Genomic DNA, 27,645 nt, shown 5'->3' with positions numbered 1-27,645 from the left:
CTGGGTGGTGGAAGCTCTGCCCCAGGGGTGGAAGCTCCACCTCCAGAAGGTGGAGGCTCCACCCTGGCACGCGGCCCCACCCCCGGGGATGGAAGCTCCACCCCCTGCGCTTTGGCCCCCCAGTTGTCTGAGGGACAGCAACCCAGCCCCCGGCTCAAAAAGGTTGCCTCCCCCTGCTCTATACATATCACACATAAAAGGACATGGTATCAAACAATAATTCTCCAGCACCATCTTCTGGGTGTAATCTTACAGGAAGGATTGGAGCCACTGCAATGTAGTGATTCCAGAGACCAATCCAGCCAGGTAGTCCAAAGGATGCAGTGGGTAACAGTATTAAAATCTACTGAGGTTCTGAAGAACCAGTAAGACCAAGCTGCCTGTATCAAGTCATCAGTGTAGGTAATCTGCTAAGCAGACTGAAGCAGTATCAGTCCCATATTGTGTTGGAAAGCTAAGACTTGCAGTCCTAGGAGTTATAAAATTCTGATAGTCCCACAACATAGGTTAACAGGGAGTTATAGTCTCTAACGCAAAAACTGATGGGAGTTCTAGTCCAATAAACAGGAGCACTACACATTCCCATCCTTGTCTTATACTAGAGCTTTTGTCACAGTTAAATTTTTCATAGTCACATGAACACTACAATATAAAAAGCGATGACAACACATATAGGTTTACAGATCACCTTTTTCACAAGTGTAAGTTGTATCATTTACGCTGCAGAACAAACTGTCCCCACACAATCCTGTATGTGGATTGCATGAAACATCGTCATCACACGTTCGACATATATGCTCACACATTTTGCCAAATCTTCCAGAAGCACAATCTTTAAAAGAAGAAATGAAAAGGCTACATTTACATAAAACACAAGATGAGCTATAAATTCACACACTATCAAGAACTATTTGGAATGCTAGACATCGGCATAATATGCTGTATAATAAATGAATTTGGAAAACATTTTCCTAAAAATTTAACTTTAAGACATGACAATTGTCAAGTTTGCTTGAATCATATCAGCATGAATCTTAAATAGCATTCAGTATCTTTGTGAAAAAGAAAATTCTGCTATATTACAAGTTGATGGTATATTCAGATGTAATATTTGTTACGCTTTCATTCTTTATTATCTTTGCTTCTTTGAGTAATCCCAGTCAAGGCTTTCATAAGATTCTATTAATTCCAAAATGTATATCTTCCCCTTAGTTGGATAGCCTCCACTTTTCAAAGCCACACCCAGCATGAAGAAGCCAATGCTTTATTCCTGGGAGATCCCATTTTGTTTCAACACCTAATGGGACAGCCAACCAAATCACCCAAATCTGCTACCATTAAAATAATGTACTGTATATGTCACATTGTGTTAAATTATATAAATTTCAGCATACAACAAAATAAAAATATTGAATAAATTTCCAGCACATACCTGATTTGATCCAGGTTTTCACATTTTTGTCCCTAGTGTTATATATCTCCATACCAGTATGCAACATGAAATCACTTGCTGCTTCTACCACTCCAGTACATTTTTGTAAAACTAAACAGGCTTCTTTGGCTTTATCTAAAGTAGCATATTTAGGAGGATTTCCAGTTGGCAAGTAGATGGCTCTTCCAACATGCTCAGTAAAGAGATCAACAACTGTTTAAAATAAATGTACATCAACTGAGTGGAAATGCATAAAATACTAATGAGCCTAATTATTGTGCATATAATGGTAACATGATGATTTACTTGATTTGTATCCCTTTTTTTCATTGGAGATCAGGGTGTTAATCTGACGACTAATATATGACCTACAAAATCAGTAGTTGGATGCAAGCACTCTGCAGACGACTGCATTCTGCTTTGAGGGCCCAGACCCTGATTAAAAAGTTGATTCATCTTTTTGGGATGTGTATATATGCAGAAAATGTGTGTTTGTTTTTTTCCAAAAACCTATTTTACAAATTGCATGATTTATTAAATTAAGCTTTAGAAACAAGTGTCGGCAAAATCTGGGCCTACAGGCCACCTGAAGTAAAAAAAAAAATGTGGGTCCAAAATGCCCTGTAAAGCGTAATGAGTATTTCTACTATGTTGTGGGCACCTTCAGGCCAATTTAGGCCTAAGAGAGGCCATTTTTGAAACAGGAAATGTCTTATTTCTTGGGATTAAAATGGCTCAGGAAGGCCCCAACAACATGGTGAAAATTCCCTGTGTTCTCTAGGGGGCATGTGGGTGCAAAGAATTAAAATAAATTATATATAAAATATATACTTGCAGGGGTGGGGAGAGTTTCTCCAAGCTCTTCAAGGAAGGGGCTAAATAGCTGCCTATCACTTCTTTAAAAAAGATAACAGATAACTGACCAAAATGATATGCTATAAGGACCTAAACTTTCAGGAAACTTACAAAATCAGCAGGAAATGCTCATTTCCAAAATAAAGATGGCTGTTGGTCAACTCTACAGCACAGATTTTTAAATAATAAAATAAATGATCTGACACTATATATTAAATTTGAAGTATTAGATTTGAAATCCATTAAGTTAGAAGTACTAGATTTGAATGTAACATTTAGTGATTTAACTCACTGCAGTAGTATTCTTTGAATGGTTTATCTGAACCATCATACATATGAAAAATTCTGAAGTTTTGGTTTGTGCACACAGTCCCATATGTGGGACGTTCTAAAAACCATGAAAACAAAGAAAATAGGGAATTGGGATTTGCAAAAAAACTGGTAGTGCAGAGTACTCCAATTTATTATCTGAGACAGCAATACACTTGCTGCGCCCATTCCACAGCATTTAGTCTGCATTTGGAAGTAAATAAGCACTGGGCTATTCTTCCATTGTTCCCTTGTCAGAATGAGCATTACTTTTGAAAATTACAGCATGTGGTATTTTTTTTTTAATAGTTCTGCAGGATGGATAGTAGGAAAATTATTAGAAAAGTGTTGATGCGTTTAGTTAATTATTAATATGATTATTAACACCTAATTAAATTAGATTTATGTTGGGAATTGATGAAATGTAACTGTTATGTTTACATTTATTTGCTGTTTAAATTTAAGTCAGATTCCTGAACTGGAACCTTTACCCAAACTAAGCTGGAAAATGCCATTGGTGATTTTCTTTACCATTCCTCACCCTGCACCCAGTATCTGTCTTGATGAGCATGGGAGAGAAGGAAATAGCTGTGTGATTTCTGAAACTCCCAATTCACATCCAACACCCCCCCCCCAATCCTTCTTTTTCTTTCCTTTTCTCTCTTTTAATCTCATATCCTTAACCTCCCCTTTCTTTAGTTTACTTATTTCCACATGGATCCCAGCAAAAGGCCTAAGAAAGAGAGCTTCAAAATTTCATCCCATCCATCCTAATCAGGGCTAGATTAGAAGTCCCTATCCATTAATATTGGAATTAACTAAATTATCATGCTCTAATCATGAAGAAAAATGAAGATTCCATATAAGATATTGCACTTATTTAAGAACCAGCTAGGAAATATAAAATTTGTTGGCTCTTTAGCATAGTCTTTCATTCAATTAATAACTTAATTCTGAATTTATGCTGTTGTTGACAATCCAAGTGAAGTCAATCAATTTATTGAGTTACATTTTTTGTCAGAAATCTTCTAAAATGATTAATAACTTTTTAAAAATCTCTTTATTGACAATAAAATATGACATTTACATTCTAAATTATACAATTCCTTTTTTAATTTTTTAAAAATGATTAGTAACTTAATTGACTTTAATTTGTTAGAACCTATCATTGATTTTTGGTTACCTGACTAGGTTCCCTCTGTGACTTTTGGAAATAGATGGAATATATATTATTATTACTTGCGATCAAATTTGGATCTGAAGACTGAAGAATAGATAGTTTTACAGGGTTATGTTTATTTGCCCATGAAATAAACTTTCTAGCATTGCAGAAAAATATGGGAAATAAAACCTTCAAAAATGTGCTAAAGAAAGCATGAACCTAGATAATTCCCTCATTTTACTATAGAATACCCTTAACTTCAGGAGCACTGAACCAGTATTAAAAATGAGATAAGGAAGGACATGAAAAAGCCCAGTGAAAAACACAGAACTGTTTAGCTGATATGGATTAATATGCTACTTATCTTAAATTGTAAGATATTGATCTCATAATGTAGTAAAGGACTAATTGTATAGTCATTAAAATATGATATTGATATAAGGATATAAACTCTCCGAGTGTTTGCACATCCCAGTTGCAGAAATGCACATGAGTGTTTTTTGGTATAAAATTATTTTTGTGTGCAAAAATCACTTTCTTTTTGCAAAAGCAAACAAACAAACAAACAAAACCCACCACTCTTTCAAGGAACACACAGGCAGGATTTTGAATTTTTTTAAAAAAAAACTCACAATTTTGTGCAAACACCACTAATTTTGGATTTTAAAAATGTAGGTTTGTGGGTTTACACAAAATTGTGTAAACGCTTTCATGCAAAATTAGTGGAAAAAGAAAAGTAGTTGTTGCATAAGAATATTTTCCCCCAGAACACGTCTATATCCGCACAAGATAATTTCTCAAAAAACTGGAGTGAAAAATAATAATGATAATAATAATAAAATAATAAAATTTATTTCTATTTCCCGCCTCTCCCTGTGGATCAAGGCGGGATTACAGCAGTCAGCAAATTTCAATAATAAAAACATATCAAATAAAAACATATCAAATACATAGCATAAAAAATATACATTACTATCAATACAATACAGTTGGTCAACTCTCCGTAAAAAACATATAATACTAACAGAGGTGAGATATTTTACAGCAGGTTTGGTGGGTAGGCTCGCCGGAAGAGATCTGTCTTCAGTGCTTTCTTGAAAGCATCTAGGGTGGTAATAAGATGGATCTCTTCTGGCAAATCATTCCACAACTTGGGGGCCATGGTAGAAAATGCTCTGTGGAAAGAGGTCACTAGCCTGGTTGTTATGTAGTCTAGTCATTTCTTCCCAGATATTTTGAGAGTGTGAGGCAGATTGTGTAGGGAGAGGCGTTCCCTCAATTAACCCAAGCCATTTAGGGCTTTAAAGGTAATAGCCAACACTTTGTATTGTGCCCGGAAGCAAATTGGCAGCCAGTGTAGAGATTTTAATATTGGTGTTATATGGTCAAACCTTGATGCTCCGGTGACCAATCTAGCTGCTGCATTTTGAACTAATTGAAGCTTCTGAACTTGGTACAAAGGTAGCCCCATGTAGAGCGCATTACAGAAATCTAAACAAGAGATTAGGGTGAAATACTGGGTGAAAATGCACAAAATTCTCACATCTATTTTATCCTTCCTTACCAGGTTTCCCAACTGTCAGGAAACCCATTTTTGGACCACAAAATGAACGACAGCAAAAATTATTTCCTTTCCTGTACTGAAAATAGGAAAAATGCAAGTTGTTCATTTTAGTCTGTCTATTCACATTATCTTTTTATGTTTTCTGTATTTTCTCAATAATTGTGGGCAAGCTCTCCAAGCTTACCTCAAATTAAGTGTAAAAAATTGGAAAACCTGAAGAAATCACCTCCATCTTGGACTGTAATGGATTCACCCTATTTGATTCCTCAATCAGTCCAGAGTGTGCCCATCAGAGAGCAAAATATATACTCTGTAAACTGTATTGGCCTGCAGATTTAAATGCCTTGGGAATAGAGTCCTATCAGAATTGCCTCTTATCATGTGAACTTGCCCAGTAACTTTGCTTTACTCTAGGCTTTCCCGTATCCCTTTGCCATCTGAGATATGCTGCACAAGAAAGACAACTTTCAGTTGTGGCATTCAGACATTGGAATAGTCTGCACCTATTTTGGTGAAGACAGTGAAGATGGTTTTATTTCAGCAATATTTTTTTTAAAAAAAATAGTCTCTGGGATCTGTTTTAATTGCAGGCTACTTGTTCAATGCTAGGTTTTTATTTATGACTTAAGTGCATCTTGGGTGTAAAAAGGTAAGAGAGTTATCACCGAAACCAGAAATAAATTGAATAAGACTGTATATTTATGGGGCAAAACAAATGGCCCAAAAGGGACACCCCAGGTCCACGCAGGCTCCATTTGTGTCGGGGCCGCAGCAGCCACATGCACTTGGCCCCAATTTGGGCTACTGCTGCCACCGTCACAGTCTTCAACTGGCCATCCAAAAAGGAGCAGATTTTTCCACTCCATTTCAGGCCAGTTTTGGGTCAGTTCTTTGGAAAAGATCTGTGCCCAGGGTGACTTCCAGCCATGTTTGGGACATGCATCATGTTCACACCCTGCACCCAATGTGGCCCAACAGCAGACTTTTTGGGCTGTCTGAGGCTTATCTGTGGGTAAGCTTTACTGAAACCAGTAAAGTATAATTTAACTGTATGTTTTAAGAAACAGAAAAGTTTCTTTGAGAATTCTCTTGTAACCTCTTGATGCACAGACTCATCCAATGATCATCTTTTGTCAAACCGGTTTCACATGTCTCTGAAGCACTATAGAAAACTATTCTACCAAATGAAAATGAAAATAATAAGTAGACAAAGCATAAGAATTAGAAGTTTATCATACCATGCTTAACTCTCCAAATTCCCGTCACCCAAAATGATCAGTTTCTAGCAAGTGTGATATCTTTCATCTGCTTCTTATATTCTATCAGTTACCTTCTTCTCTTTTGCAAATCCATTTTCTTAGAGGGGAACAATCTGTCACAGAAAGGTATTTTTTGAAAGCAACTCCACAGTCAAAAGAAGATTGTTTGTATCTTCTGTTTCGTCTAACCACCCTGTCAACAGTTAAGAGGAAGGAAAACTGTAAAAGATGTTTTAAAAACCCAAACCAAATTCTTAAGACCAGCTAATGTTAACAATGCTATACAAAATCTTTAAAAACCACAGTTTTGGCCAGTGTTTTCCAACTGCTATAAGGAATAACCCAGAAATACATGTAGAGATACTAGATGTGCTCAGCCTGGTGAAAAACAGCACTCCTCTTGTATACAAGATTATTTATTGAAAACCTCCATGCACAACTCAAAGATTCTGGAGCTTTACAGGAATTCAAGCTACCCTAAAATTGGCCTTGCTCAATCATATGTTTAAAAGACATGAATAAGTTGGCCTATAAATGTAGCCCCCGTTATTATTTCTTTCTCAGCTTAAACAATCAAACCAGTCTAAATTAAAATGCATACTACAGTTAAAAACTTTGGATCAAGCCAAGATGTGACATCTGGCTTGTTCCATAGTCTGAGGTTGGTTTAAACAGTTTGGACATTTTGCCAAAACAAGAATAGATTCATCACCTTTAACTGGTTTTTCAGGTGGTCATCTGTGAATTCACACATATAGTTTTGTATCTGTGCACATGGAACATTTCAGAGCTGAGTTGCTTTTTAGTAGGAGCCCTGCCATCAACCCCAGTGTACATGTTCAGGTGCACCAACCATTCACTTCAGTTTTGCATCTGTCACACGACAATACAAGGCAAGACAGAAAGAAGGAAGATGGTTGGTTGATGAATTCATACATGATCATTTAAAGAACCATATTTAGATAGATCATAGAATCATAGAGTTGGAAGAGACCGCAAGGGCCATCCAGTCCAACACCCTGCCATGCAGGAAATCTAAATCAAAGCATCCCTGATAGATGGCCATCCAGCCTCTGTTTAAAGACCTCTAAGGAAGGACACTCTGCTACACTCTGAGAGAGTTTGTTCCACTGTTGAACAGCCCTTACTGTCAGGAGGTTCCTCCTAATGTTGACATATCCATTCATAATAATAATAATAATAGGTTTTATTTATATACCGCCCAATCACTGGGAATCCGAGCGGTTTACAATAGAGGGAATAACAGACAGTTCCCTGCCCACAGGCTTACAATCTAAAAGACACGACACAAAAGGAGAAGGGAATGGTGAGGGGGGGAGGGAATCAGGTCCAGCATTCTTCTCTCCCTCTGAGGCCTGGACCAAGGCAGATGGACCGGAGGGAGGGCTCTTCTTCTTCAGGCTAGCCCCTGATGGTACTGGGCCAGCCTTCTCTCTCCCTCATAAATCCTTCTGTACGTAAAAATGCATATTCTGATATTGTGTCCCTTTCCATTTCTCCTTTTTACGCATATTCTAAATGCTACCAAGAGAAGCCATGTATGTCTCCTGGAAGTAAATGTCTGACATAACTTTTAAGACAAAATAGACTGCGTGTTTTTATGGTCATATGAAAGCTAAAGGAGGAAGAATGAAAATTTCTTCTATAAGGACTTTTGACATGTGGCCATGTGGGCCTATTATTTACCCAGTCAGTGCTTTTGAGGAACAGAAATATCACTTCATATAGTAGATTTCATGTCCCCCCTTGTTCACTAGGATAAAGTTTACTTCTTGTTCAAGAAGCCCCCACTATAACAGTATTCTACAAAGGATATTAGAAAAGAAAAACAGCATGTTAGATACAATACAGACTCTCTATGAACCTTGATGTAGTTGACATGGAGGAGGGCTTACTCCATGATTGGTGCACCAAGCAGGCTAACAATGGCAAAAGGGCTGACTGGCTGTACCACACTGGAGTCCACCCTCTGAAAGACTGGATTCAAAACTGATGAAGTTGAGCTTTTACTTCAATAGTCGTAGATTTGTCAGTTTTGAGGAACTGCTCAGTGTACAGCTGAATGTCCTCAAAGGAGACAATTAATTAGTATCCATTATATCAAAGTCTGGTGATGGTGCTAGGAAAAAGGGAGACAGGGAGGAGGATTCACAATCCAAGCCATCTTCAGAAGAGGTTGTAGGATCATGAACTGCACCTTTCTGTGTCTCTGTAGAAGATTAAGTACTAATCAACAGTTTCTGAACCACCACTGATATATATATATATATATATACCATAGTTGCAGTCTGGGTTGAAGGTGCACCTGGTACAACAAGAAATGACAACATATCAGACTTCATCTGGGATGATAAGGGTAATAGTGATATAGATATTGTGTTGCTGTTCAGAGCAAAGTTGTTGACATCTGCCACTATAAATATCAAAGTAGAAGTAGTGTCAAGAGGTAACAGAGCCACTGGTAGAAGTTTACTAGTAACTAGAACTGATGAATCTGGGCCAATAAAACTTGATGAGGAAGTAAATGTCTGGTAAATCCCTGTTGATAAAGAGATTGAAAGAAGCAATTATAGAACCAATATTATGAAAGATGATAGTAGTTCCAGTCTCTAAGTGAAGATCAAGAGAAGGGACTATCAAGATGTCTGGCCTAATGAGCAAAAAAAGAGATATTCAACTCAAAGATTAGCATTAAGTTGGAAGAAGACTGACATGCAGATTCCCAGTGATAGTGATACCCAGTGTATTTGACCTTTACCAGATTCTATCCTGAGCTTGTGATGGAGAGGATCACTGAGACTGGAAAGATGGAGTAGTATTTTTAAACTGGAATTGTAATGGGAGAATTATAGATGACAAATCCACCATCAGGACAGGATGCACTGTAAAAAAAATGTTTATTGGAGAAGTGATGGAGTTCATCCATAGTGAACTTCGCCATCACTGGAGTTAATGAGCCATCAAAGAATCTCTGCCAGAATTAACTGGACCAAAAGCTCAGTTTGGGATCCTGGGTAGGTTCAGCTTGCACTAAGAAGCCAAATAGGGAGTCTAAGGGATCAAGCAGGCCGGTAGCTTGGGGCAGCCTCTGGCCGTTCCAGCACCGGTTGCTTCCCAATGAGGACCACTCCGACCAGATGCTACAGTCCCTAGGCTGGTTGCTGCCATGGTCTGCAACAGACCACCTGCAAGGAGTGCTTTTTTTGCACTCCTTTTGCAACTGGGTTTGGGCCGCTTTAGGTGGCTGCAGTGTGGCTTCAGTCTGGTCCATCCAGGGGTGTACGTCATCTGTACACCATGCCCCTGAATCAGCTCGAAGGTAGTGCTTTTGGCCCATCTGTTCCAGGGCTCAGACTCCTTTTTCTGATGTGGCTGGATTCCTTTTCCTGCTGTGACAAGTCAGCCTTGTCAGTCTTTTTGTTAGGGATCCAGTATGTGACACCTCAAATCCCCATCTTTGTCCTTTTGAAGAGACTTAGACTTCATGAATTCCCAATAGATCATAAAAAAGTACTTTTTGCTAGTCTCCAAGGCAAAAAGGCACTTAGAGTGTTGTTCTTTCTATCTTAGGAGGTGCACCATTTGAAGAAGGCCTTAGAGGCCATTGACAGTCCCAGTAAAAATGGAGAATTGTTGAAGAAAGAAGAAAAGATAGAGATCAGATAATAAAAACATGAAAGGAACCACAAAGGGAAATGTAAAGACACAAATGAAGGAATAGCCTGGTCAGCAATGATGCTCTATTTGGTTGACTGAGAACTGGCACATGGATGCTGAAAAGGAACTGAGAACTGAGAAAAGAAATTTGGCACACTTCGGCAACTGCACTGAGGGATGAAGGTGAGATAAAGGCTATTCAGCTCTGGAATGTTCTGTCAAAGGCTCTGTCTAGGGACAAGGCCCATATTGTGTGTCAGAGAGACCACAGACAACAAATAATGCTTTATGAGAGACTTCCTGGTTTGATTTCTTACTCTACAAAAGGAGGAGCAAATGGCTCTGTGCAAAATATTCGTTGACATCTCAGCTTATTAAACTGAAATGGTTGTCCAAGCCACCATAGTTTTAGAGACATGAGAGTCAGAAGAACTAGAGCTTCTCTAAATCATTTTGAAAACAAAATAAACATGCTTTATTGTAATAACTGGCAATTGTAATTAGATCAGTATTTTAATGTGAAGCATTTTGCCCCACTCTTCAGCTAAAAGAAGAACAAAAAGATCATGATGGCAAATCTATGGCCTGTTACAGACAGGCCAAAATAAAGCTGCTTCGAGTCACTTTGGAGGTATGATATTTCAATGATGCATGCGTCCTAAGAGTCCAAAAGCCGCACCAAAGCCACGTTCCAGTCCTAAGGATTGGAGTGCAGCTTTGGTGTAGCTTCCAGACTCTTAGAACTCATGCATCATTGAAATACCATACTTCCAAAGTGACTCGAAGCAGCTTTATTTTGGCCTGTCTGTAACAGGCCAATGAGTCTAATACTGGAAAGTATTCACTCTCCTTATACTTTAAAAATTGGAAGATTGATTCTCTGTTGATGCTGGACTATTTTTGAAACAGTCTTACCATGCATTTTGAAGGACTGTAGACGAATTATCTACCCAAATATATTGATATAACTGCTTGCAGAAGGTCAAACCAATCCAGCTGTCATCTCCTTTATATTGCACCCACATCTGAAAGCACAGAAACAATTTATCTGAGCCATTTTTAAAAAATGGGTTTAGAATAGGAAGTTTAGATTAAAAAGAAGGCTAGTTTTTTTGTATTTTATTCTATTCTATTATTTTTCTTTTAAGCAATAATATGCAGTGGTGCTCTTAAAGTCTTTTATAATAAAAATGCTGAAAAATGGTTGGGGGAGGAGTAAATGAGAAACCATTTCAGACATAAAGTTAAATAATTGTAAGAAGCAACTCTTCAGCACAAAATAAATTACATTACCAGAAACATCTAAATAATCACATCCAATTTGATAACAGGTTAAAATGGCTTATTCTACATCTGCATGTGCCCACATGCAACTAGTAGTGATATACCAATATATAAATAATGTTACAAGTTCCACAGATAAAATTGTGACAAATACAGCCAGAGCATGCAACAAGATTGTAGCTCAGTGGCAATCATGATGTGAGCATTACCCATTTGCAAGTGGAGCAAATGTATCTGGAGTCATCCCCTTTATCAGCTTTTTTTGCCAGCTGCACCCATTTCTAAATAAAATAAAATAGAAGATATGGCCATGGTCTTTCATGGACCAACAGCTTAGTAGTAAAAACTACTTCAAATCTGCTGGTGATTCAACGTATCATATCATCACATTTCTGTTTTACCTCTTTCTATTTCTATATTTGACCTTATACTTTATTTAACTTGACATTTTTAAAAAACTGGTTCAAATTAATTTTAGCTAATTTTTAATATTTGCACCTTAAAAATGGTCACTGTGTATTCCATCATCAAAGAAACAAATTTATGTTGCAGAATAATCTACGCCATAGGGCCACAGAGACCTGCAAGAGTATCTCCCAGAAAGTTAAGCATAGAGGGACAATGTTTAAACCAAATGATACAGGGAATAGAAAGGTTAGAATAGCAATAGCAAGTACATTTCTATACTGCTTTTTAGGGAACTATCACTCTCTAAGCAGTTTACTAAGTGTAAGCCAATTGCCCCCAACGAGTTGAGTACTCATTTTACCAACCTACAAAAGGATGGAAGCCTGAGTTCCAGTATCAGCATTTAATCACTGCACCACCATTGATTCTGTAGTATCCCTAGTCCCAAAACAGGCCATGAGATTGCAAAACCTGACAGAATTGCTCCCACAACCTCTACTAAGTGTAGGAGAGCTCTTCCAGTGAAAGCAATCAATTAGGAAGTATGGGGCACATGTGGGGTTCAGATGTGTGTGTGTGGGGGGGTGACATTACATGCAACTTGTGGGTTGCACTTTGCCAAACCCAATTTAAGATCTAGGGCAAGAGACAGATGAGAAGAAATGGACGACCAGAGGCCATCCCTTTCTTCTCCAGATCATTCTTGTAGCAACCACATGGCTGTGGCAACGATCTGGCTAAAAAAGGAGCTCTGAAATGGAGCTCCTTTTCACACCATCATAAGGGCTGTGTTATGACTGCTTCCGCCTAGAGCTGTTTGGGCACTCTGGCGCCCTTATGTCACCAAGCTGTGCCCCGTGTGGACGGGGCGACAGTCTTATGACCTAACAGTGCTGATATATGGGGCCGCCCGCCCCGGCGGGATGGCCTGGTTGCCGCTGGGGGAAGCCCCGCGGTGGCTACAGGGCTCTTCCGGCTTGGGCGGCCTCCCAGAGGCCTTGGCGGGGCCGCTCGAGCCGCGATTGGCCAGGACGGGGGAGGAAGGGTGGGCCTTCCGCCTGTGTCGCTGGGAACTACAAGTCCCAGCGGCCCCTGTGGGCGGAAGGGGCCCACTGATTGGGCGGCGTCATAAGCAGGCGCCACCCTATGCCGGCCTCCCATTGGACAACAGGCCTATAAAAGGCCACGAGGCCTCGGTGGGCAGCGCCCTCCTGGTGAATCGGTCAGTGATGCCATCCCAACTGAGCTCTGCTCTGTCCGCTATGCCACTTTTGACCAGGCAGTCCGGTTGGTTCGCTCTTGTGGGCAGGGGGCCCTCATGGCCAAGTGTGACATCCAATCGGCCTTCCGGCTGCTGCCGGTGCACCCTGATGACTTCTGCCTGCTGGGCTTCAGGGTACAGGGCCAGTGTCCGGGAAAGCAGCCAAAGGGCTGATAAGACAGCTAGTTTTCAAACAAACAACCCCCTCCCAGCACAGCAAAGTCAGTGTAAGCTACTCAGTCCTAGAGAGTTGCAGTAGCTTTACCAAAAGGGTTTACCAGAAGAATTGTCAGACGGTCCGAGGTTCAGGGTAACAGATAGGCAGGTAGATAAAGCAGTCCAAGGTCAAGTTTCCGGGTAGTCAAGACAAGAAGCCAAGGAGCCAGAGACAGAGTCTTTCCTCTAAAAGAGTCAGATATCCACTGGCAAAGAACCACACATGCTCCAGGTGCTTAAGAAGGCAAGGAGCTGGCCTTCAGCTGTGCCTGATTACGAAGATGCTTCTGATAAAGCCTCCGAGATCTTCGAAGGCCCTCTCTTTCTGCTCGACGCTCATTGAAGGTAGGCACAGTGCCCAGATCCTCCTCCATGTCCACAGCCTCGGCACCAGGCAAACTTGACTGCTGAACCTCTGGAGGGGCCATAGACTCTGCTCCAGCAGAACTAGGGCCAGCCTCTGGCTCCTCCATTACAGGTTCAAGCCCCTGGGGCTCTGGCTCCTCCATTATAGGTTCAGATCCCAGAGGCCCTAGCTCATCCTCTGAGTCCTCCAAGCCATCTTCCAGGCTGGGCATGACAGCCAGTGGTATTTCGACAAGGCCATGCCCATGGGTTGTTCTGTCAGCTGTTCTGCCTTCGAGACCTTCAGCACATTCCTAGAGTGGGAGGTAAAACGCAGGGCCACCTCACCCCTGGTCATGCACTATCTAGATGATTTCCTTTTCATGGGCGAGGCACACTCCGGTATGTGTGCGAAGCTCCTGCTCACCTTCCAAGACCTGGCCAGGGAATTGGGTGTGCCCTTGGCCCCTAACAAAACTGACGGCCCCGTCACGTCCCTCACTTATTTAGGCATCCAGCTTGACTCGGTGGCTGGGACATCCCGGCTCCCCTCCAACAAGCTGGAGGCACTTCATAGCAAAATCAGGGCCATGCTAACAGCCACCAAGACCACCTTGAAGGACATTCAGTCCTTGCTTGGGCACCTCAGTTTCACCTGCAGGGTGGTATCACCAAGCCGGGCCTTTTGTGCCAGGCTGGCCAGGATCACTACTGGGATTGCGGCTGCCCATTATCATGTGTGCCTGACGCAGGGTATCAGGCAAGACCTAGCAGCCTGGGAGGGTTTCCTAAGCCATTTCAATGGGGTTTCCATCTGGCAGCGGCCTTGGGAGCTTGGCCAGAGCTTATAGGTCCACTCGGACGCAGCGGGTAGTATGGGCTTTGGGATCTATTTCCAAGGGCACTGGTGCGCCCAGCAGTGGCCTGCCCATTGGGCCAGTAGCGGCATCTGCCGCGACCTCACATTTTTGGAACTCTTCCCCATCGTTGTGGCCCTTCACTTGTGGGACGGGGTGCTCAGCAACAAGGCTGTCTGCTTTTGGTGTGACAACCAGGCGGTTGTGAACATCATTAACCGACAGAGCTCCAAATCAGAGAGGATCATGCAGCTTGTCAGGCACTTCGTGCTTCGCTGCCTGCAACGGAACATCACCTTCAAGGCCCAGGATTAGAAAATAATGTGGCAGACTATCTTTCCCGTTTTCAGGAATCCAGGTTCCGCATGCTGGTGCCCGAGGCACACCCCTCACCCACGCCTTTCCCGGAGGAACTGTGGGAGATTGGTAAGCTGATGTGATGCAGGGCATTTTGACATCGGTGGCCCCTGCCACTCTCAGGGCCTACTATAGGGCCATGGCTAAGCTGCAGGCCTTCTTCAAGTCGGTAAATTTGCAGGCCCACTGGCCTATTCAGTCCCAAACTGTCCTCCGGTTCCTGGTGTGGCTGAGATGGATGGGCACGTCACCTCGGACCATGTCTGTCCACTTGGCAGGGATATCCTTCTTCTCCAAAGCTGAGAGGCACCCGGATCCTTGTGCCAACTTCCGGGTCAGGAGGACGCTGGAAGGGTGGAGGAGAGCACACCGATCCAACCAGGATGGAAGGAGGCCCATTTGTTTCATGCTCCTCAATAATATAGTTGGGTAGTTGCCCCTGGTTTGTGTCTCCTCCTACGAGGCTGACCTGTTCAAAGCGGCATTCATCACTGCTTTCTTTGGGGCTTTCAGGGTGGTAGAGTTGGTGCCCGCCTCCAGGGCTGATATATCTGGCCGGGCTTTACAGATTGGTGATGTGTCCTTTGCTCGAAATGTTGTCTATTTAGTTCTTTGCAGGTCCAAGTGTGATCAACTTGGAAAGGGACAAACCGTTGAGCTGTGGCGGCTACGTGGCTCTCGCCTGTGCCCAGTAAAAACTCTTCAGCGATTTGTGGCAGCCTGCCCCCTGAAAGATGGACCACTGTTCATTCATGCCGATGGAACCTCGCTAACACGCTACCAGCTGGTGTCGGCACTGCGGATGGCCCTGGGGAGCCTCAACCTGCCACCGGATGAATTCGGCGGCCATTCCTTCCGGATTGGGGCTGCCACATCTGCTGCTCAATGTGGTCTGCCAGTGGACACTATAAAAAGGCTGGGAAGGTGGAAATTGGGGGCTTTTGCGGGCTACATTCGCCCAAACAGAGACGCTTGCACCTCTTTGACTACAGGGTTGTAGGGTTGGCGGAAGGCAGGCTTGCCTTCTGTGGCGGTTGCATAGTTCTCGGATCTGGTGGGCGTGGTTTCCAGGGCTGCGTAGCACTGGATCGGGAGTCCATCCGGACATGGGGGCGCTGCGAGCGAGGCGGTGTTGCCATTGCGGGGGCATCACCAGCACAGCATCCCCCGTTGGCAAGGGATAGTTATGCGATGATGCACAGTTGCAGATATGCGATTGATGGGATATGAGTGGTAACCCATAATCTCTTGCCATCCCGAAGCTTGGTTGTGACCAAGCATTTTGGTTCATCCACTCAGTACTGGGCTGATGGATGACAGATCCAGACCTCATTGGAGCCAACCCTACATGTTGCGTTGTGGTCCTTTTGTTATGCTAATAAACTTGTGGCCTTTCCTCCAGCATGCTGTGGTTTCTTTGTGTCCGCGGCGGCGTCCCTCTTAGGCAAAAGGGCTCAGCGAATGTGGAAGCTGAGCCACACCGAGCCCCTATATTGCTGCCGCCACGCCGCTTCATGCCAGTATGTACTGGTCCTAAATTGACAATACACATTGCATGTTTTTAGAAAGAGGACTTCCTGAAGTAGCAAAGTGTTTCTCATAGCATGTGGTTTGGAAGACTGCATGTGATTTGGAAGATAAACACTGGTTTACTTTGCAAATCAGATAGCTGACAATCTCAAAGGAATTCAGTGTTAATCCTTGGAAATATGCATTCCCTTCCATGTTTAATTTGACCTCAAATAGTTGAGAAGTTGTTGGGAATGTGCAAGATGCAGCGTTTAGATGGTGATAATTTTATTCATTTATATTTTTCCTTTCCTTCAGTAAAGGGACACAATGTGACTAATGATATTTTTAAAACAATACAGATTTAAAAACTATACGGAAGCTTTGATAAAAATATAAAAACAAAAGTTAATCAAAAAATTAAATAATATATAAAGTTAAAACATTAAACATTAAAACACTGACATTCATTAAAAGATTATACAAATCATAAAACTGTTTTGTTGTTAACCTCCCTCAAGTCAACCCCAACTCATGGTGACCCTGCATATGAGCCATCTCCAAGATCCCCTATCCTCCGCTGTTCTGGTTAGGTCCTGCAAATTCAGGTCTGTGGTTTAGTCTAGTCATTTGGCATACAGTCTTCCTCTCTTTCTACTACTTCTACCTTTCCTAGCATTCTTATCTTTTCTAATGACTCACTCTAATGAGTTGTGCCTACTCAAGATGTGGCCAAAGTATGACAGCCTCATTTTAGTAATTTTGACTTCCAGGGAGAGATTAGGCTTGATTTGTTCAAAGACCCATTTGTTTGTCTTTTTGGCCATCAGTGGTATCCTCAACACTTTTCTCCAGCACCACATTTCAAATGAGTTGATTTTCTTCTTAGCCATTTTCTTCACTGGCCAGCTCTCACATCCTTACATGGTCATGAGGAATACAATGGATTGGATGATTCTAACTTTAGTGCTCAATTGTATATCTTACTCTTTAGGATCTTATATAGTTATTTCATAGCCATCCTTACCATTCCTAGACTTCTTTTGATTTCCTGACTGCAATATTTGATCCGAGGTACAGAGAATCTTTAAGTATTTTGATTTCTTCATTATCGAGGTTGAATTTATGTAGTTCCTTTGTGGTCATTATTTTTGTTTTCTTTACATTCATCAGTAAGCCTGCATTTGCACTTTCTTCTTTAGCTTTCAAGTCTACAATGCTTTCCGCTAGTATTATGGTGTCATCTGCATATCTTAGCTTGTTTTTTCCTCTTATCTTCACGTCTCCTTCTTCTGAGTCTAAACCTTGTCTTTCATTGCTATTTTCTTCATACATGTTAAACAAATAGGGTGATAATATGCAGCAATATGCATACTATGCTGCATAGTATGCGGCACAGTATGGAGATAGTATGCATTGGCCTGACCCTTTTTGTCAACTGGGAACCATTCTGTTTCTCATTTTCTGTTCTAACAGTAGCCTCTTGTCCTAAGTACAGATTTCTCATCAGTACTATCAAATGTAGTGGCACTCTAATTTCTTTAGACCATAGCTTTTCCTGAGCTACGCAGTCAAAGGATTTGCTATAGTCTATAAAGCACATGCTGATTTTCTTCTGGAATTCTTTGGTGCACTCCATTAACCATTGTATGTTTACAATGTGGTCCCTAGTGCCTCTTCCTTTCCTGAACCACACTTGCACCTCTGGGATTTTTCTCTTCATATATGTTTAGAGTCTATGCTGCAGAATTTTGAGCAGAATCTTGCTTGAATGGGAAATTTTCTTTTTCCATATTCCCATCTTGTTCTTTCTTTTTTCCTCCTTCTATTTCTCTGCATTGATCATTATAGTAGTTTTCTTTATCCTTGCGCATAAGTCATTGAACAGTTGCATTCATAGATCTGGTTCTATTTCTATCTCCCTTTTAATTAGCTTCCCATCTTTCTTTTACCACTTGAAGCATTCCATCTCTTATCCACTGTTTCTTCTTTCTTTTTCGTCACCAACAGAGTTTCCTGTATTCATCCTTAACTACAGTTGGCCCTTCTTATACATGGATTTTTTATACACGGATTCAAGCATCCACAGTTTGAAAATGTTCAAAAAAAGTATAAATTTCAAATATCAAACCTTGATTTTCCATTTTTTTACAAGGGACACCATTTTGCTGTACCATTGTATTTAATGGGACTTGAGCATCCATGGATTTTGTTATCCACAGGGGATATTGAAACCAAACCCCAGCATATAACGAGGATCCACTGTATATCCCTGGATTCTGCCCATAGTTCTTCTGGTTCCCAATCAATTATGCTTAAGAACTGAAATACATTTCTTACATATTCTGTAAATTTTGTTGAGATGTTGTTTGGATCATATTTTGTTATGTTGATTGGCTTTTTATTCTTCAGATTTACTCCAATTTTTGATATATATAGCTCATGATCTGTGCCACAGTCAGCACTTGGTCTAGTTTTGGCCAAAAAAATTGACCTTCTCCATCTGCTTCCAGTTATGTAGTCTATCTGATTTTGTACTGAACATCTGTTGATGTTCAAGTATATAGTTACTTATCTGGTTGTATGAAGAAGGTATTTGTGATGAATAGATCATTGGCCTCATAGAATTCCTGTACCTAGTCCAAATCTTCCTACAGTTTTTTTGTATTCTTCTACTTTAGCATTCCAGTTGTCTATCAGTGTCAATAAGTCCTGTTTTGGTGTGTTGTCAATTTCTTCTTGAACTCCATCATAGAATCACTTGATATCTTCCTCTGCTTTTGTTGTTGGCACATATACTTGTATAATGGTTATGTTTATGGGTTTTCTGTGGAGCCTTATTGATATGATTTAGTCCAGTTTTTCCACTGTATCCTTTGACTGCTCTTGCTACATCTCTCCTCACTATAAAAGCCACCCTGGTTTTTTTGCATCTTTTCTTTTCCTGAGTAGTACACTGTGTAGTTATCTGAGTCAAAATTATCCATTCCTGTTCATTTTAGCTCACTCTTAATATTGCTGTTTAGAGGTTCCATTTACTTTTAAACTATGTCTAGCTTCCCTTGGCTTAAGCTTCTAACATTCCACATCCCTACAATATGTGCGGTTCTGCTTCAGATATTTTTTGTTTTGTTGAATGTGTGTACTGCTTGTCTTCCCATCTTTTGAGATCTTCTGTTTCCTTGGTCACTTTCTGTTTGTGGTTTTCCCCTGAGGCTCCTTTTTAGCTGTTTATGTTCCAGTCTTGTCTTGGGTTTGGTTTAGGGTTGTTTCATTATAGGGCTTTCTTGAGAAGTTCCTGCAAGGAGGTTTAGCTTTGCCTTGCTGTGCACAATGAGTCACAAAGAACTTGCAAGTAACTGCAGTTCTTTGAGTGGTCACATGTTAACACAAACTTCTTAGATGGTTAATCCATATTTTGTCTACATTCAGTTTTCATTCTTCTTATTAGTTCTCTCTCTGCAGTGGACCCAGAACTGAGCAGACTGGTGGGAAGCCTGTCTAGGCATACACAATCTGGAGGTGTGGTTCCCCCAGAAAAATGCTAAACTTTGCTGTGGAAAGTTCTGACAGGGACACAACAATTCATATGTGTGAGTCATAGAGACCATAAACAAGAAATTGCTTTCCTCGTGTTCTCACTGGTCATAAAATTTATGTTCCTTTATATCCCCCTGTCCATCTCCCTCTCTCCAAACTCGTTTCGTTTAGAAAAGAATGGTATAGGATTTCAAATATTACACAAGGAACAGGTTTAAACATTCTCATTATATTTTTACATTTGAATTTATTTATGATTTTTTCTTTTTTAAAAAAATGAAAATGTATTGCAAATACACCAGCAAATCAGTTAGATATCTGAAGAAGATCTAAGGGATGGTCAGCTGAGAAATCTGGTGAAAGCATTGCTTCTCTCTAGTCTTACTTCAGGCTTATACTTATTCTGAGATACTGCTAGGTTCAAAAAGAACTACACATCTTGCCTCAGCTATATGGAAAACATGGAATAGTACTGCTTATTATTTGAAGGGACAAAATAGATACAGTGGTACCCCGGGATACGAAATACCCACGTTACGAAATTTCCGGGTTATGAAAAAAATCCATTGAAAATAATTGTTCCGGGTTACGAAGGTTATTTCGGGTTACGAAAAATTTTTTGGTGCTTTTCGGCGCTTTTTCGCATGAAATCGCGGCTTTTCCCCATTAGCGCCTATGGCATTTCGGCTTGCGAATGCTTTTCGGGTTACGAAAGCGGCGGCAGAACGAATTAATTTCGTAACCCGAGGGAGCACTGTACTTCTATAATTTTATATCTTCCAAAAAGCACAAAAGAGAATAGTCACAAAATGAACATAAACAAATTATGAAAACCCTCCCTATTCTGAAAAGAGTAGAATTTTAAAATTGTATGTCATACCTTTTCATGGCTGTTTGTAATTATAACTAGGTCTGTTCCTTTATATCCTTGACAAGCAATTCTGGCATTGGCCCATGTGTCAATTTTTGAATCTTCCACATAGTAACATGATTTTGAATAATAGTACCACTTAGGCTTCTTTGGACATGGGTCTATGGAAACTTAAAAATCAAAATAGTATTTGGTATGCAACTGAAGAAATAACTCAAGAGATATAACTGCACAGGTGTGAACTTCAATGAAAGCTCTTCTAATTGTGAATCAATCATCTTAAACCAAAGAGTAATTACGGCATTTCTATAGCATCTCAAAAAGTTCAAGATGCTATTTAGGCACTGCCTCAAAAAATGTCACAATAGCTGTCAAAGTAAAGCAGCATTATAGTTTTCATATTACAAATTAGCACTAACAGCTGAAGAAGAGTGGTATGATTAAGGATAACCTACTAGGTTTGTGGCTCAGGCCTAAATCCAATTGTTAATCCTACTCAGAGTGGACCCACTGAATCAATGGATTATATATATGTCACCACAGAGAGGGGGGGGAGGGAGAGAGGGAGAGAGAGAGAGAGAGGTCTCTCATTCATAAGGTCACCTCGGATAAGTCAAAGTCAATTTGACAGCAATTAACAACAATTGAAAGGTTAGGTTATTTTTATAGAGAAGGCAAGAAAAATGAAAGGAGGTATTAAAGGGAAGGCAAAGAGAACATATAAAATTGGAGAAAACATAACATTTGTCCAGAAACAGCTGCATTTTTTACCTTCTTCAATGCACTTTGGATCTGGAGAATCTAAACCACACTTTGTTAGGCCAGTGCCCACACATTCTCCAGTAACAGCATGGCAAGGAAGGTTATTGGTACAGTGCTGACAATGGAACTGACAATTTGTGCCATAAAATCCAGGATTACAAACTAGAACAAAATTTCATAAATAAGATAGCAATGAAATTGTATTAGAATTTAAATTATGAAGTCAAAGGCTTTCATGACTGACATCCATAGTTTTTTGTGGGTTTTTCAGGCTATGTGGCTATGTTCTAGAAGAGTTTATTCCTGATGTTTTACCAGCATCTGTAGCTGGCACCTTCAAGAAGGAATAAACTCTTCTTGAACGTGGCCACATAGCCCTAAAAAGCCACAAAAACTATAATTAAAATTGCTTGTCTGTTATGCTATAAAAAGCAATACACTTGATCACAGAGTTACCAACTGTAGTGTGCTACCTAATAGAATCTAATACGAAGACTATAGTAAGATTTTGGACTTGATCTGTCAAATACTTCAGGTATCTCTTTTAAAATCACACTTCAGATTGCTGTATTTTTTTCTCAATAATGGATATTTTAAAACAGATTTTGACAGACCTGATAGTCAGGTTGTTGTTGACATGTGGAAGATTTTTCTACACATTTGGGATTGGTCAGCAAGCATTGGCCTTTTCGGCAAACAGATCTGCTTTGTATGAAGCTTTGTGTGAAGCAAATTTTAAGGATTGTAAGTGCTAGCATCAAACTTTTGTTTTATTCATTCACCCAGGGAAACACTGGCTAAATTTCCTATAAGACTAAAAATGTGGTAGCAAATGATTTTTAACACTGTCTTCTAAACTGCTGCTATGAATGGTTTTCTAACTGGCTCCTCATTAATGATAGCATGAATATACAGATATATTCAGAGTTTAGATCCAGGGTGACCAGAAATCATAACCTCAAAGGAGGACAAGGCACTGCAAAATGGAGGACATTAAGGGAAAATGGAGGACATGAACAAATAAAAGCTAAAAACATTGATATAAATATAAATTCATGCTTCGTAATCATACCCCAAATGCAGGACATCTCTGTATTACATCCCAGGAGGAGGCATCAATTTAAAAGAGAATGATTTTTACACAAATCCACACAATGAGTTAAAACTGCTTTGAGTTTGCTGTTCACTAGTCAGTCTTTCAACAATTGCACTACACTAGCTTACTAAATTGCTAATCAAGGAAAAATCATTTGATTTTAAGTCTAGTTTAACTGGGAAGGATAAAAAGAGCAAAAATACTTATTAACAATATAGTTTGATGCTAACATCACAATTTCTTTTTGCCAAAAGGTGACCCAAATAACCATATTCATTTGGGGAACCAAACAGTCCTAGAATTATTTAGATTCTGAAATGTTACTTAAAACTAATTAAAATTCTAATAGTTAGGATTACAATTTGTTGTTGTTGTTTGTTAATTAAAAGTAAAGAAAACAGGATACCAAATGTACTAAGAAAATAAGGATGTGAATTCATCCGTTATGTTTTCAAGCATTTCCCAAGCTCATGAAAAGAGCTCAGTGATGGCCCCCTTCACATATCACAATTCATTTTGAATCCATTTCTGTGTTAATGGGTGCCACTTGCTTTGGCTCCTCCTGCAAATGTGAGTAGTTAAGCTAAACAGAGACCTTTGGTCTGTGGTTTCTCATTACCTACTATTCAAGACGTCTAGCTTATCTCTCCCCAAGGGGAAAAACCATGAAGCATGGTTTGTGATTGGCTTATAACAAACATAAGTTAAGGTTTCCAATTCATTTGCAACAGTAAAAGAACCATGGTTTGCTCCTATTTGTATAGAGAATAATCAGACACCATCACACAGGACCAGAGTTATTACTAAGCCTAGGCCAATGAATGTAGACGTTGCTTTAGTAACTCACCTGACTTCAAATACAATCTATCTTCTGCATTGAGGCTTCTGAATACCTTCTTTCCACTGACCATATAATATTGCCCCTGTGAAAAGACTACACCAGTACATGTAGTTCGCTCAAAAATGCAATCTTCTTGAGCTAATCCCAAAATATAGAACAATTTGGGCAAAGTCTTTTGTCTTTGTGGTATTATGTGGCCCTTGTACTCCTGGAATATGTTCACATCTGTACACAAAAAGAATCACAGTTCAAAATAATGCATTAAAATGAGATGTCCATCTCCTTTTAGGACAACAATGATTTAACAAGGTCTTGCTCACTATCATTTCTGTACTAGTAACCAATAATTTTTGGAGTAATATATACTGTACATGACATGAAGAAAGTATAGAATACTGTAATGAGATGTTGCATCAACCTTGTGTTGACAGTCTCAATTTAGTCATCTTGGCCTCTAGGGAGAGTTCCATCATCCTTGTCTTGTTAAGACTGAACATTTTAAATTCATCTAACTGTCCCTGAAATGCCCGGAAAAGGTTTCCATCTCTTTAGAAAAGAAACAGATTTGCTTAGAACTAGAATGAATGGCTATAATGAATGTATATATGTATCATTCTGGAATGCCTGGGGGGGTTGGGAATTAGAGGCACTGCAGTGGTTCCAGTCATACTTCTCAGGCTGGTTCCAGATGGTGATGCTAGGGGATAGTAGCTCCTCAAAAATGGAGCTGTTATATGGCATCTCACAAGGTGCCATTCTATCCCCAATGCTTTTTAACATTTACATGAAACTGCTGGGAGAGATCATCCAGAGGCATGTGGCAGGGTATTATCAATATGCTGATGACACCCAAATATGTTTCTCCATGCCTTCCAAAATAGGCTCAGCTAAAGATAGCGTGTCTTCTCTGAATAAGGAGGTAATGGGCTGAATGAGGAAAAACAAATTGAAACTGAATCCAGACAAAGCAGAGGTGGTTGCCACCAAGGGTCCTAATCTGGCAATGAAGGTGTGTCAACCAGTTCTGGATGGGGTTACACTCCATGTTCGCAGCTTAGGAGTGCTCCTGGATCCATCTCTCCAAATGTCAGCCCAAGTACATGGGACGGTCAGGAGTGTTTACTATCAGCTTCAGCTGATATACCAGCTGCACCCCCTTCTAGATATGGAGGACCGAAAGATAGTGGTGCACACGCTGGCAATCTCAAGGTTGGACCTCTGCAATGCGCTTTACATTGGGCAACCTTTGTGCCTATTTCGGAAACTTCAGTTGGTTCAAAATATGGCAGCCAGTTTGGTTATAGGAATATCCAGGAGTGAACATATTACACCCATATTCAACTCCACCGGCTGCCAATTAGTTTCAGGGCAAAGTACAAAGTGTTGGTTTTGACCTTTAAAGCCCTACATGGTTTGGATCCAGGTTATCTACAGGATCACCTTCTCCTGTATAATCTGCTCTGAACACTGAGGTCCTCTAGAGGGCAGTTGCTGCAGCCTGCAAGAACCCGACTGGTAGTCATTACCCAGAGGACCTTCTCATCGGCTGCCCTCAAGACTGTGGAATGACCAGCTGGAAGAGATCCGACAGTTAAACCAGCTGTTGGAATATAAAACACATTTGAAGACCTATCTCTTCCGGCAGGCCTATCCAGGCAGTTTTTAATCATGAATTTTAAACATGAATTTTATATTTAATTATTGTCCTAAATACTGTAATATAAATATTGCATAGAGATACAGCTTAATATATATATTTTATGTAATGACTGTGTTTTAACTATGTTGTAACCCACCTCGAGCCATGAGACGCGAGTAAGAAATGAAATAATAATAATAATAATAATAATAATAGTTATAAGTTAATTGAGCCCACTAGGATAATCAACTGAGATTGTTTTATTCAACTACAGCTGTAGCCATAATTGTATCGATGTCTCCACAAACTCCTTTAACTTTGTATAATTTTTTAAGTGATAGCCACGTCAGTCTGTTTCAGCATAAAACAGGAAAGGGAGAAATGCTAATATACTGTAAAGCTGCTACTCTAAAAGCACTATTACTGGTTCTAATAACAACACAGACAACGTGCTCATCCTGTAATGTGATATACATCTCTTGTCAGCAGTGCCACTCTGCAACCTACACTGGACAAATGAGACAGTCTACTCAAGAGGATAAATAGATATAAATCTGATATTAGAAATGTCAGCACCCCTAAACCAGTGGCAGAACACTGTAATTTTTTAAACATGCAATCACTTACCTTGAAGTAGTAGATCTAGAACAACAACAACAACAACAACAAAACCGGGAGGGTTGATAAGACAAACAGATGAATTGGGATATACCATATATACTCAACTATAAGTCGAGAAATTTATGCCCCAAAATTGCCCTTAAAATCTTGGGTAGACTTATAGAAGGGTCAATGCACCAGTAGTGCTTAGAAAGGTCCTATAGCAAGCAAGCCTGATGCCTCAGTCTCCACTGAATTCCTTCCCCATGCAGTCCATTTGCAAGCCTTTGCTTCCTATCCTATCAGAAAACTCCCCTTTGAAAAGCACTTGCCTGGTCCATTTTGCAAGCCTTTGCTTCCTATGAGGAAAACTCTCCATTGAAAAGCATTTGCCTGGTCCGTTTGCAAGCCTTTACTTCCTATGGGGAAAACTCTCCATAGAAAAACACTTGCCTGGCCCGTTTTGCAAGCCTTTGCTTCCTATGGGGAAAACTCTCCATTTAAACCATCTCTCCAGTCCCTTTTGCAAGACCTTGCTTCCTACGGAAACAACTCTCCATTTAAATCCACTTGCTTCCTAGAGATCCACAGAAGGAGAGGGAGGAATGGAAGTGGTATTTCCCCCTTTCCATCTTTCCTTATGGCCCCCTAAGTTTTACCCTTGGCTTATCCACAGGTCATATCAAAATCTAGGATTTTGACCCTGAAACTTCCCTTAATAAATAAATAAATAGTTTATTTATTAACCGCTTTTCCCAAGATCAAAGTGGTGTACAAGTGTCAGTAAAGACAGTCAGTAAAAACAGTACCACAATTCACATATTAAAAATACACATTAAAACGAATTAAATTGACATATATGAGGTCGACTTATACATAAGTATATACAGTAGTCAGAAATTCCCATCCATTATTAGAAGTACAAAGAGAGACAATGTTTTTAGGCACATTACATGGAACACTTATTTATTGTTACTAAACTGTTAGCTCATGAAGCATCTGTGCAGACATCTATAAAGTGGACATATTATCATGTCATATGATTATCTAGCAGCATTTTCCTACTTCTTCCTCTGATGTACATAATGGTTGAGATTCCATCATGGAAGTCCCCTATATCCACAGAAGCATTATGTAATGGGGTGAACTACCCTTAGCAAAGATAGAATAGTGAATAGGAATATAAAAACAGAAAAACAGAATGAAAAGTTAACACTTACATTCTTTTCTTTCACATATAAAGTATAATTTTTGGTTGCACTTTGCTGATTTGAAGTATAACATATTATTGAGAATCGTGCCACAGCTATCATCTTTAGGTCCTTGAATCGTTAACCTAAATAAAGATGAAATAGTATCTTCAGTGGAAAATCCATTACATCACAAGTCAATAATTCATCTTCTGGAGGTCTATTTTGAAAATAGTTTAGTAATAGAATAGTGTATCTGTACCATATCCTCTTTTGGCCTGTGGGCAAATTCTCTTACATGCCCTCCCTTCATCCACCATCTTGAGGGAGAGAGAGGCAGACTAGCTCCATCAGGCCTGCCTGGAAGAAGACAAGCCCTCCCTTCATCCACCATCTTGAGGGAGAGGAAGGCAGGCTAGCTCCAAGAAGCCAAGTCCTCCCTCCAGTCCATCTCCCCTGATCCAGGCCTCGGAGGTAGAGAAGAACTGTTGGCCTTCATCCCCTTCCCCACCACCACTCCCTTCTCCTTTTGTGTCGTGTCTTTTTAGATTGTAAGCCTGAGGGCAGGGAACCTTCCAATTAAAAAGATTGTATGTACAGCGCTGTGTAA

At 40.3% G+C, this 27,645-nt stretch overlaps 1 protein-coding gene across 1 annotated transcript in view; it reads right to left on the bottom strand.

Annotated features, from left to right (window-relative positions):
* Window positions 1–25,952, bottom strand: part of LOC121920758 — a 100,931-nt gene extending 74,979 nt beyond the window's left edge. The window contains exons 1-8 of the mRNA XM_042447934.1: window positions 25,873–25,952; window positions 23,613–23,831; window positions 21,679–21,831; window positions 20,917–21,077; window positions 11,175–11,284; window positions 6,653–6,774; window positions 1,433–1,645; window positions 689–832 (exon numbers count right to left, since the gene is read on the bottom strand). Of these exons, the coding sequence (XP_042303868.1) occupies window positions 689–832; window positions 1,433–1,645; window positions 6,653–6,774; window positions 11,175–11,284; window positions 20,917–21,077; window positions 21,679–21,831; window positions 23,613–23,676 (967 nt within the window). The 5' untranslated portion in view covers window positions 23,677–23,831; window positions 25,873–25,952. The remainder of the gene's footprint in view (window positions 1–688; window positions 833–1,432; window positions 1,646–6,652; window positions 6,775–11,174; window positions 11,285–20,916; window positions 21,078–21,678; window positions 21,832–23,612; window positions 23,832–25,872) is intronic.
* Window positions 25,953–27,645: the final 1,693 nt, after the last annotated feature.

Source organism: Sceloporus undulatus, chromosome 2, assembly GCF_019175285.1.
Source record: "Sceloporus undulatus isolate JIND9_A2432 ecotype Alabama chromosome 2, SceUnd_v1.1, whole genome shotgun sequence".
Lineage (NCBI taxonomy): Eukaryota > Metazoa > Chordata > Lepidosauria > Squamata > Phrynosomatidae > Sceloporus > Sceloporus undulatus.
The sequence above is the reverse complement of the archived record's forward strand: the minus strand, read 5'-3'. Positions and strand labels throughout refer to the sequence as shown.